Source organism: Eucyclogobius newberryi, unplaced genomic scaffold (assembly GCF_026437365.1).
Source record: "Eucyclogobius newberryi isolate DKJ021-1_F unplaced genomic scaffold, fEucNew1.0.hap1 SCAF_4, whole genome shotgun sequence".
Lineage (NCBI taxonomy): Eukaryota > Metazoa > Chordata > Actinopteri > Gobiiformes > Gobiidae > Eucyclogobius > Eucyclogobius newberryi.
Window position 1 is genome coordinate 21631062 of NW_027316056.1, and position 13199 is coordinate 21644260.

Here is a 13199-nt window from a genome sequence, read left to right on the forward strand (position 1 = left end):
AATGGCCACAGGCAGTTCCATAGTGTTCCTGGTGGCGGTCATGGTCGTGTGGGACAGTGCTCACAGCTTCTTGCCCCTCTTCTCTCTGAACGGGAACTCCACCACTCACCGGGACATCACCAGACAGGCCGTCCTGAGGAAGACCGCAGAAGTGTGCAAGGACATCGCAGCATCTGAGGGTCGACCCTTCAGCCTCTCAGTTAAAACACTTATTTTATCATTTTGCATTTTACTTTATGCTTTGTTCAATTTTTGCTTTTGCTGAAAGTGTTGACAAACTGAGCTTGCAGTAATCTCTTCTGTAAATCAATAACTAATAACAATTTATGGAAGGAAAATATATCTTCCAGTAGCTTTGTAAAAACATATAGATAGTAAGTAGTAAGTTCTTATCAACTATAGATATTTTAAAAAGTGGTCATTTTCTGGGGTCTTGATAAATATAATTATATAAATATATATATAACTAAGATCACATAATAACATTGAATAAACTGCAATAATGTATTCAGAATTATATTCACTTGTGATTGGTTAAATCAACTGCCTCTCAAAGTTTGACAGAGGCTGACCAATAGGAGTGGATGTGGAAAAAGTAACTATTGTGTTTAGGTCAGGTTTTTATTTTTGAGTGTATGCAACGAGCTCTGATAAGATGTGTGACATGTTGTTTTTTCAGATTGACAATGCTCTGACAGTGGAAAAAGTACAATCTGCGTGTTCAGGAGACTCCACATCAGTCCTGTCCACAGTCATGTACCACACGTCCATATCCTCCATGTACTTCAGTAACGCGCTGGTGGACCTGGCCTATGCACTCAGCGAGGAGCATCACTTTGATGACGAGACATTCAAGGGAGGAAGAGAGGTCCTCACCTCAGGTTTATAGTTGAAACCATTTCAGAATCATTCAACCATCTACTGTGTAATAAGAATCTAATCATGTTGTTTTTATGTCGATAGATGTGTCTGCAGTCAAAGCGAGTGTGAAGGAGGAGAACTTCATAGCTGGGAGGTTTGCTTTGGGACGAGCATGTCACACTCTTCAGGTACAAACTTTAATTAATAGGCCACAGAATTAGTTTAGCTGCCCCCGAAGAAACAGACAGAGAAGAATGTATTATACCACCTATAGTAAAGCTGTATTTTGTACATTGAATACTTTCATTTACAATCTACAATATACATATTTATTTTAGTATTCTATATACGCTCATTAATCACAGCTTGTCTTTGCTTGTGAAGGAATTCTACAGTCACAGTAACTGGGTGGAACTGGGAAAGACGTCTACCTACAGAGCTCTCATCGCACCAGACCAGAGCCTGGAGAACCTGGCAGGTGAAGCTTATGAAAACATGTCACTGTGACTGACACATTCTGTCATCATTTCATGCCCTGATGCACGTGCAAAGTACAACGACTTTAATAACAAGTGGCTGCAGTGGCTGCACAGTGGCTGCGCAGTGGCTGCACAGTGGCTGCACAGTGGTTGCACAGTGGCTGCAGTGGCTGCACAGTGGCTGCAGTGGTTGCAGTGGCTGCAGTGGCTGCAGTGGCTGCAGTGGCTGCAGTGGCAGTGTCCTTGAATGAATTCACATGCATTTGGACGCCCTTAATATACACATAAAAATCAATCATCTTTTTTTCAATTACACTTAACTGTAGGACCAAATGTGGCCACATGTCGAAACTGTACAAATGGGGATTGTGCCAACAACCTCTTGCCCGATCTTCTGCAACAAGGCCTACTCACATCTGGATACTTCAATATCTTCTCCTCAGAAAAACCTGCCGGTACTTTCACTTCTCCTTAAGAGTTAATTGGCTCATCAGCATTTTTGCTCAATGTTTTCACTGTGTGGTTGTAGGTAAATGCAGTCACGGCGGGTCCTTTGATAAAACCAGTAAAACAGACCCCACAGGAGGCATCAGTAAGGACACAGTGGACTCCAGTCATGGCAGTCTCCATCAAAAAGCTGCAGATCTGGCTGTGAATGCCACTATCGAGCTGCTGGAGGACATCAGGGTGGCTGTGGGAGACAAAGACTTTCTCAGGTTCAAATTTTATTTACAAAAAGAGTAAAGACATGAGGAGTAGGTTGTATTTATGTCACTAGTTGTAGAAAACCATGTTATGGAATGCGTAAATATACTTAACTCTTTTGGTTTTGATTTAACCTTTTGAGATTTGAAATTTGTTGTCATGGCAGGTTGATGGGCCTCTCCCAGTCCACCGTTCTGTGCTTCGTCATCGACACCACTGGCAGTATGTCTGACGACATTGCAGAAGCAATAAAGGTGTCTTTTGAAATCATCGACAGTAAAAGAGGAACGCAACAGGAGCCGTCTGCTTACATACTGGTGCCATTCAATGACCCAGGTATGACAGCGGCTGATTTTCCTCATTACACACTCAAATCAGACTCTTTCTACTCAAATCAGCTGTTTAATTTACTGGTGTGTGATTGAACGATCCCCACAGGGGGTGAGGTAAAATATAATTTTTTTGTCAATATTCTACCAACATCAAACATATATTCTCTCAAATGCATAAATTGGATGCGTGTAGTCTGCAGCCTCTGATTCGAGTGTGTTAGTGTGGCCCAGGACCACAGTTTGGTCTGAATCCACCATGGATTTGATTTACCATCTTCAGATTTTGCACCACCAGCTCCTTTCTGAAGGATACGTTAGAAAAACCTGCCCCGAGTCCCCACTGCCCCACCCACATGTGGCCTGTGACGCCTGTGACACTGATCTGTTGACATTGGACAGTGTAAACTTGTACCTGAGCCCAGGTGGAAGTGTCTATGAAAGGTTTGGATGTGTTTTCTAGAGCCTGATCAGAGAGTGGGAAGTCTGAAAGTCTGAGTAGTCCATATGCAATTTTAAACATTCTTCTTACTGGTTTTCCAACACCAGAGGAAATACCTGTGTTTTTCATGGGGGGAACATTAAAGGGTTTTTAACAGTTAAGCACAGTATTCTAACTTTACATACAGTATCTTTGAAACATCCATGTCAGAATCAGAAAAGGTGTATTGCCATCGCTAAAGAACATAATTCACAAACATAGGAACTTGCTTTGGTGATTTGGTGCAACATAAAACAATGAAGAATGATAAAACAACCTATATAAAATCAAAAAGGGCATGCATTAAAGAAAAACAACATAAATCTGCTCTAGGATGAAAATAAAAATAGGCTTACTATGTACACACAATGTACAGTTGAATTTACAGATGTAGTGCAGAAAGTGAACAGTGCAGTGTGTGAGTGAGTGATTAAATCAGTTATATTATATTATGAATAATTATATATCCCCTCCCACCTCTGATAAAGCAAAGTTCAGCCTGGAAGACTTCTCCTGCTGCCTGAAACCTGCCTCTGACGCCCTGCTCTGCTCTGAACTGTTACCGCTCGTGTTAAACTCACCTGGTCCATTCAGCAGTTCGACTCGCACAGCCTAGCATCACATTTAAAGTCACATTTTCAGCACCACCAGAGTCCGCTGCACCACCTGCTCACCGTTCCCTGCCGGGGTCTAAGCGCCAAACCTAATGTATTTATCATTTTATATTACGTTATATCATTCTCAGTTGTATTTCATGCATTATTTTCCAAAGCATATCATCTTCATTTGAGTCTCTCCGGGTTGACATGTGAATTGTGAAACTATTTCATGGTTATACAAAAGTGGTGATAATTCCTTTTTATCCTTTAAAAATAAAAACAGCCATCATGTATTAAATACCTTTATTCATATCAGTCTATTTTGAAACCACAGTGGAGCTTTTACTATTGCCACCCAGATGGTGTTTACCTTCTTGCATTTGTCTCCTCCAGGTGACCTTCATGTTGACAGATGTGCGGGCCTCGCGCCGGCGCAGGAGCGTGCAGACCAGAGCGTCCCGGGCCATGAGCCAGGCGGACGCTCAGCTGTATCGGGACCTGGCCAAAGCATCCGGAGGTCAGGCCATCGAGGTCACCAAGTCTGACCTGTCTGCTGCCACTACAGTCATAAAGGACTCATCTGCCAGTGCAGTGGTGAGCTGCCTTCGACCTGCAGGGGAAGAACATGGACACATACATGACAACATCCCACATAGGGTTGGGTGATATGCCTAAAGAACAATACCACAAATTCTTAAAGCTAGGTCACAATTTCGATTATATCACGATTTGTGTATGTATATAGTGCCTTTAACAGCTAACTCAAGTCGTGCTCACTCTTCACTTGTGATTGGTTAAACCCTCTGCCTCTCAAAGTATGACAGAGGCTGACCAATAGGAGTGGGTGTGGAAAAAGTAACTATTTGTGAGTACAGTACTGCATTAAACAGATAATTACAGATAATTACTGAACCACAATATGACGATATTGACATTGACACACATTGACCAAAGTGCGACAATAATAACATAAAAACTATAAAAACAACACTGTCAACATCTCAAACTGTGTCAAAAGGGCCAAAATGAACACGCAATGATTCAAAATACAGCTACAAGAGGCTTAATGCTAGACAGTATGTTCTGGAGGTTTGATGATCTGCCGGGATCGATCATTTGAAGCATTAGAAACATGGTCAAGTTTAAAGTAAGGGTTTAAAGTTTAAGAATTGAGCCGTCACGTCCGTGCCTCTCAAGCAGATGATCCTTTGTTTCCTTTTATGGCAATATTAGAGAAAAGCTTATGACAAGCGAAACGTGAGATACAAATCATTTAAACATGTTTTGTATGGTAATGTTTTTGTGTGCGTGGGTGCTTCCAGGTTAATGTGTTCCAAGTGGTGAGCAATCCCGGAAAGCCGAATAAATTTAACTTCACCGTGGATGGGTCGACAAAAAACCTGACCCTCTACATCACTGGCACCTCATCTCTCACCTTCAGTATCTTCAGCCCGTCAGGTAAACGCCGCTTGGTCAAGTCATTAGGAAATGTCAAGCAAATCATTAAAAAGTTGACAGCTTTTCTGACACTGTAGGTGCGTCTCAGAGTTCCAGCGTCTCCAGTGGGCCTCTGGCGTCAATGACCACAGCCGGGAACCTCCGCCGCTTGAGCCTCAACGCTGACAACCAGACGGGATTGTGGGAAATTGATGTCAACTCCAACAACCCCTATTCTGTTAAGGTCATAGGTCAGTAAATGTGACTGATGATGAAATGCAGAGGGGAAAGCTGGGTCCCAGGATCAGAGACGTTCACTTTAAAAATGTGTTTTCGTGTTTCACTAAATTACTTTCTGTTAATTAAACTGTTTAACTGTAACTGTAGAGTAACTTGATGTGTTTGCTTTGGATCGACAGAAAATCAGATTAGAAAAATATTACATCAAATCTTTATTTAAAGGCCCTTACTAAATACACATAAACAATGCACGTTTTCTTTCACCAGGTCAGAGCTCAGTGAACTTTATTTATAACTTGGTTGAACCCCACGAGGGAAGACACGGAGACTACAGCTTGAAGGAGGGCCGCCCGCTCACTGGTACGAAGCCAACATTATATCCCATTTTCTGCATCTTCACATCTTCGTTTTGTCTTTCTATATTGGTAGTGAACCTCAGCTGTCTTTAGGTTTCATATTGTGGAAAAACACTGTATAAACGGCTTGGTTCAGGTTCAACTATCACACAATATGCTGTAGAAGGAACAATACAATGCATCTTCGACAATTTGCGTGTTTGTCTCTTCATAGGCGGTAATGCTACAGTGTTGGTGACAGTCACCAGTGACGCAGTGAAAATCACAGAGGTCAGACTGTTCGACAGCTCTGGGCCCACGGAGGTCAATGGGACACTGCAGGCATGTTCAAAAAGAATCCAGTAATCCACAATGAGATCATTCAAAATCACGGTCTGATTGTTCAGTTCAATCCACAGCCGCAGAGCGATGGGAACATCCTTGTGACCTTCAGTAACATCCCAGCTGGAGACTTTGTGCTTCTTATAAAAGGAGAGAACAGCACCACCACCAGGGCAACACCGACTGGCTTTCAGCGACAAGCATCCACTCAGATAAAGTCTTCTAGCATCTCAGTCACAGTAAGTTTAGGGTTAGATATGCACAAATCACAATTTCAAATCCAGTGAGTTTTGATTGTGCTTCTTAACATAAATAGTCTAAATGTTTTGCACTCATTTGTTATTTCTGCTGTGTTATATCAAGGCCCAAGTGAACAGCACCTCCATTGAACCAGGCTCCTCGCTCTCCATCCCTTTCACCGTGGCCTCTATGTCCAATGGGGCAGTAAATCCAAATGCTTCCGGGACGTTCACGGTCAAGGCCCAAAATGACCACAGCTACACCTCCAGTTCACCCTCCTCTGTCACCGTAAGCGAGGGCAGGGCCAATGGCACGGTCACTATTACTGCCCCGTCCAGCGCTTCATCAGGCACAGACGTGACCCTGACCATCACCGCTCAAGACTCTTCTGCCACCGACATCAACTTCACGGTGCTCAGGTTTTCTGTGGCTGTAAAGGTAGGAACATCTTCTGTCAATGTTTTAAGTCCTCCAGCAGTCATTCTGTGTCGTACAGAAGGCAACGTTAAGCTCATTTTTATACCACACAATTCATGGGTTTTGTGCAAATTCTTTTCTGATTTGAAGGACTTTGTGAGGACAATTCCCCATTCAAAAGATGTATTATTTTTGATTTGAAGTGTGTTATTTTGCCTTTGTATGACAAGTCCTCCTGGTCCTCCAACAGTCCTTGACATGCAAACTCTCCTTATACCTGAAACCCATGAATACTTCCAGAATATTCATGTTTACAGCTTCCTGCTATATGTATGCAACATTTTGAGGACATTCAAAAGATACATTTTGTTATGTTAAATCTTCATGGCAACAATCCTAATTTTTCATCATTCATCAGCTGAAAGCCATGTTCAGGTGAACTGAGACATGTTTGTAAAATGTGTAAATAGCTTATTTGTCCATCCAATTGTGTGCTAATAGATTGTCAAGAGTTGAACTAAAACCTGGTATGATTCATAGTGCGCAGAATAGTTTTATCAGAGTAGCCCGCTCTATTGTTACTATTCAATTATTTAAAACTATTATTCTGTTAAAAAGCACGAACACTGGAAATGTGAATAAAATAGCTCGACTATGTTGTATTATTTTTGTTTTACATTTAGGTCTCCTAATACAATTATTCAATAAAAATATATATATATACATGAAGACTATAGACCCATGGTTCTCAAACTGTGGTGCATGAGCTTGTTGTGGTGGTACTCAGACTTCAGTTCAGTTCAGTTCAGTTCACATAGACTCAGCCGTGCAGGTATAATGTTTTAAGAGTGAAGACGTTTTGCCATCCAAGTCACTTCTTCAGTTCCTCTAGCTTCAGTGTAGTCAGCGCCTCCACTTCAGACATATATCAGGCAGTGACCAGTTCTTCAATTCAAGTTATTTTTGTAGCGGGCGGTTCTCTGTCAGAGGAACTGAAGAAGCTACTTGGATCACTCTTTACACTTTTATTCCAGTTAACAGAATGCAACTTTTTTTTTACTTTTTCTTGTGCTACTAATTTAGAGTTGTTGTTTTTTCTCCCTTCTTTGTAGTAGATCCGTTAAAGACCTGGTTTAAATCTGGTGGTACTCGGATAAGGCTCTTATGTCCTTAGCTGATACTTGCTGTGAAAAGTTTAATAACTGCTCTGTTATAGATTCGTTTGAACTCTCTTGTAACCCTCCACACGTGCCTTTGCCTCGTCCAGGTGACAGACGTGACCCGGCCGGTGTGTTCTGTGGTCAGCACGACGGGGAACTGCTCCTCCTCTGTGTGCTCCTCCTCCCAATGGGGGCTCACCGCCAACATCAGCGACGGCGTGAATGGCACGGGCGTAGACAGCGTGATCGTGCGCCAGGGCAATGGGACCCTGAACACCAGCGCCTCCTCGCCGGGGGGCGTGAACATCATCGTGGCCACGTACAGCGCCTCCTGCTGTTCAGAGCGTATAGCTGCGGATTCTGGATAAAGTCGGGAACGTGCAGCTGTGTACCGGACGGCCCAAAGCGGCGACGACGACGACAGCAGCCCCGGCGACCAGCACGCCAACAAAAACTACGACAAACTCTACAGCCATTGGTTTGCATTCAGTGAGTGTCAGGCACTCTCTGTGGGTCAGTCTGCTGCTGTCTGTAGTTTGGTGGCTTTAAAAGAATTGATAAAAAGGAAATAATCTAAAATGTTTTGTCAATTTACAGATTTATGTATATCACTTGAATCAGGGGATGTGATCTGTCTGAATACACAAGTTCTGCAGCCTTTAAGCAAGGTTCATATTTCTCAATTTGAGGGTGAATGGTTCTCCAAATTGTTGTATTTGATTGTACCTTTATTACCATGCGATGAAAGATTATTTTGTATGTCACGCCACTGCTCTGTGAACTTTATCCACGACCGTACCAGTCTTAATAAACCTAGAGCCGATCTTCCATTGTCAAAGATGTTTTAATGGGTATTGGGTACAAAGATTAAATGAAGTTTATACACTTGCAATCAATAATTTTCAAAACAAAGTGATGGAATAACAAACTTTAATTTCTCCATTTCCAAAAACATGAGAACCATAAACAACGAAGGAGCAGTAAAAATATAACCAATAATCTGTGGAAGAACTCAGAACAGCTTCCAGCAGCCAACAAGAATGGTACTTTTGAGAACCAAGCAGACTTTTTACAGAACAAGATCCAGCAAAGCAACAGCCGTGGGAAGATAAAGGGCAAGGTCAAATCAAATCTTGGTCCTTTCATTGGGGAAAAAAATACAATCAAATTATCTATTTAACAAGACAGGCAATCACAAAATCAAAACTACAAAATAGGAATTTAAAAACCTGATTGTTTCTACATAATTAACCGGTTAACACTAAAAACAGCCACCTTACTGTAAAGAAACACTTTTAGAAACACTACTAGAGGATTTTTGCCACGCAAGGTCGCCAGGGTCAAAGTGCATCACTACGATGAGAAGAGGTTTGAGAAGAGCCAAACTTCATAGATACAGACACTTCATTCTACATCAGAGTCAAATAATTGTTCTTTCTTTTCTTGCACACATTCATGTCACAGGTATGCAACACGTTTCATAGTAAGAAACCTACAATAGTAATCATTAACGATTTGTACAATACTGTGTTACTCTTTTAAACAGAGCAGTGCTTATACTGTACACAGCTAGATCATTTGCATGAGTTAATAGCCTGTGTAAGAGTATTTCTGTGTTCCTGACAACAGAAATAATCAGCACTTCAGTTCATCTGCAAAGTTAATAGTAGCAGACCAGTAGACAAACATTATAACCACCTATGATGCCATGCACGGTCATTTAAATCTGTCCATAATTCAGACAATTGAGTGTTGAATGCAATCCCTGAACTCTGATCATTGTAGAAGGAAATATACTGATACTAATATCACTTCTTTTTGCCAGTTGTGACAGAGACAGTTGGAGACGCCGTTGCTTCTTTGATTAAATGAAATACTCCATGATCTGCTTATGCATTTACCTGTCAGTGGTTATAATGTTTTGCCTGAGTGATGTATAGGGGCCATCAACCAATTATACATATGTTATGGTAATGAAAAAAGCTACAGTCAGAGAGTAAACAGCTACAGGTTTTGTTTTAAGCAAAAGCACGTGAGAAACTGTACAAAATATGAACAGTATTGATTATGGCGAGACTCATTAAGTGGCTATCATCTGACATAGGATATTGTTCCAACAGAACTGTACGCTGACACATTCCTTCATTGTCAAATAAGGTGTCTGGAAACGAGTGGAAAAAGTGCAAAATGCATTTAAGTTCAAATGGAGGAACTCATGCGTTTACATGAACTGAAGTAGTAAAAGTTAGCCCTGTTGCTTGACAGCCTGATGATGTGATATGATTGATTTGAGGAGTATTTTGTTGAGGGGTATTTTGGTAATCGAATGTAAATGAGTTAAATGCATTTGACTTTTCAGTTCCTACACTAAAACTGATTTGGTTTTTCTGTGTGGACGTTATGATACACAGTTGCATGCAGAGGCACAGAGTTGAGCTTGTAGGTCTAAGGTTACAGTATATTGTCTGGACATGCTTACAGTTAAGTTCACTTTCCTATCAGGCTATAGACAATATAGAAGGAACTTGCAAAGTTGGCATTCACTTCTTCATACTGTAGCACTAAATACTGTACCAGTCCATCCAATTTACAGTATATACACAATTATCATGGAAAATAGCTTTGATTCCATGCAACACTATTGTTAAGAGTTTGTTGTCTCAATATTACACACATAGTTTATGTGGTTACTGTAAATATACAGTTAAAGTCAGCTCATGACCACTGAAATTTAAGTCATCTTTCACTACTAAGGACAACGCGCCAGAGAATGCCCTTCCACCTGTTCGTGAACATTTAGGCAATTTTTAATTTTTGTAGAATGACATCAAATAATACTTGCCCAGTATTCAGTTCAGAAAACACTGTATAAAACATTAAAACAACTCAATCTACATAAAATTGAACGGCCATGCTATAACCACAAATGAAGATTAGCCTCACAGTTGTGATCTACTGATAAACAAATGTTCCAACTTTACTAATGTATAAACATTCAAGTGTTAATCTGACTGAACTGGGTTAACTGATGAGGTATAAAATGCAAAAGATACATCAGTATCCCTGCCTTTTCAAACGTAAGACAGCTAGTTGGGGATACCTGAGGATTTATTAAGGATTGTAATAATATTGCATCCTTTTATGTCACTGATTTCAGATTCAAAATTGCAATCTGATCAGTTGCCCTGGTTAAATGGCAAAAATAGCAGGTAACTTGGCTGTACTCCAATAATTGATCTAAGACTACAAAACTGTACTACCATCCTATTCTATTCAGTATCACCAATTTCAACACAGTCTTCATATACCGGTAGTAACCACTGACTGAAAAGGGACCATGCTTAACAGTCATAGATTTGGGCACATTGTCAGCAAATGTGTTAATAAGAGTGCCACTGTCTCTGTGGCATTAAGGCAACTACTTCATAGTTTAAAAGCTATAATGGTAATTAATAGCTCAGAAGGGGATGTTACATAAAATAAAATATAATAGGCTGGACTAAAAGGAAAGCAGCCACATGAGGGCAGCTAGATTTGCAGCTGCCAATGGATTAAAAGACAAAGATGAAGACTTTTGAAGAGGTTATCTTCTGGATGGAGACACATTTAAGAAGAAGACTTTGAGCACTGGTGTGTTAAGTTGGTCTCATGAAGCTACAAAAAGAAAGGGCTAATTAATGATGAAGAAGACTCAAGTCTTATTTTACTCGCTCATTTCAGCCAGCTCACAGCTGGAGGACGGAGGTGTGGATGGCTGGACGTGGTTTGAAACGGAGTTGGGAGCCAGAGCGGAGACTTGAGGGACACTAGACGGGACAGGATCAGGCAGGGTCAGTGTTTCTGGAGCTGACTTTTTGCGTGGCCGATCCTTGGGCACAGAAAGGGACTCGGGTGCGTCCGTGCACATGGGGGTGGTGGGGGCACTGGCCGGGCCAGTCAGGGCGCAGGACGACAAAGGAGTCTCACTGATGGATATCGATGGTGGAAATATCCCGATTTTCTGGTTGGTGGCCTCCTGAATGGTACGCTCAAACTCTCGGACCTCATCCATCGTCATGTCTAGGGTGAAAAGACAAGCAAAAAGGTGGAGGTTTTGTACCATTTAGATACATTTACAAGTTCAAAATTTACAAAAAAAACTGTACACAATAAATAAATACAATAAAACATGAGAGAATGTATACATGCGTTCAGCTGCTTCCTTCTACCGTAACTATATCTTGACTATCAAATTTAATGCCATCTTCAAATCATTCACTCTAGGAATATTTGATATACTTTTTGGAGCCACGTTTTAATCACATGTAAGAAATTGTTGAAGAGTAACAAGACGGATGAGGATGATGAAAAGTTACACAATCGCTGTAACACTGGGACTCCCATAATTAAAACAATTTAAAATACCCTATAAAATCACTTCAACATGGACATATTTTCTCCAAAACGGCCTGAAGTAATGGCAAAAAAGACAAAATGAAATGACATACGCTTGCTTTGTCATGGATCTCTATCTCATCCAGTGAAGATGTGTTTGATGTGGAATGCTCTTGCTGTTCAAGGCAAACTTTAATGTTGGTTTTCTCGTGCATTTGTCTCTCGTAATCCCGAACGTCATCCAAAGTCATATCTGGAAGAACGGGCAGGTGTGGAATGGGGGTTGAGATTTTGAAACCGTCATACTTTTTTTCAATTTAGGGAAAAGGAGGGGTCACAATCAAGGTTAATCCATGCGTTGATATATAGGTTTGGCTCTACGGAAAGTTAAATCCAATGAAAGAGTGACAGATCCAAACCGCAGAAGTGAGAACACCCATGTATTAATAAAAGGACACTAAGAATCAGAACGGTGCATAGAAAATGTGCCCACTGTGCCCATAGAAGAACATAAGCTTCAGATTAAGAAGCCAGTCGATGAGCAGAAAATAGTAGAGCCATTTGGAGAGAGAAAAAGAGAAGAGGGAAAAGAGGATGTGATCTCAGCTCAAGCTCTCAAGTCCTAACTGTAAGTGATCTTGACACATGCTTTTTTCCTTCTCGGGTTGAAATCATGCTCTGATTATTCTCTTGATTTCTGCTTGAGGTCAGTTATAAACACATTAGTTTGAAGAATTGTTAAGGCGTGGCTGTGAATGCTGGCATGCTCAATGAAGGTGGTGAGGAGGACGGACGCAGACGAACGGATGGAGTGATTTCATGCCAATTCACAATGAGTACAAAAGAATATTCACTTTCTCTTTCGGTTCATACTGAATAAGTTAGAAAATACTCACCAATCCATTCGTCCACCCAAGCAAAGGCCTGTCTGTGACCCAGGAGCAGCACATCTCTCACCACCTACAGGCGACACACAAAGTATTTTCTAATTATTTCATTGTTTTTCCCGGTTGTGCAAGTTTGCAGTAGTAGTAGTTGTAGAAGTAGTTATTAGTAAGTTGTAGTAGTAGTAGTTATTAGTAAGTAGTAGTAGTAGTAGTAGTTATTAGTAAGTAGTAGTAGTAGTTATTAGTAAGTAGTAGTAGTAGTAGTAGTAGTAGTAGTTATTAGTAAGTAGTAGTAGTAGTAGTAGTAGTAGTT

The 13199-nt window shown here is 41.0% G+C and overlaps 1 protein-coding gene and 1 pseudogene across 1 annotated transcript in view; one reads left to right on the forward strand and one right to left on the reverse strand.

The window, feature by feature from the left end:
* LOC140377254 (von Willebrand factor A domain-containing protein 7-like) lies at positions 1-9456 on the forward strand (annotated as a pseudogene).
* LOC140377127 (cytoplasmic phosphatidylinositol transfer protein 1-like) overlaps positions 8539-13199 on the reverse strand; it is a 60536-nt gene continuing 55875 nt past the window's right edge. Inside the window, exons 8-9 of the mRNA XM_072462438.1 lie at positions 12896-12959; positions 8539-11684 (exon numbers count right to left, since the gene is read on the reverse strand). Of these exons, the coding sequence (XP_072318539.1) occupies positions 11329-11684; positions 12896-12959 (420 nt within the window). The 3' untranslated portion in view covers positions 8539-11328. The remainder of the gene's footprint in view (positions 11685-12895; positions 12960-13199) is intronic.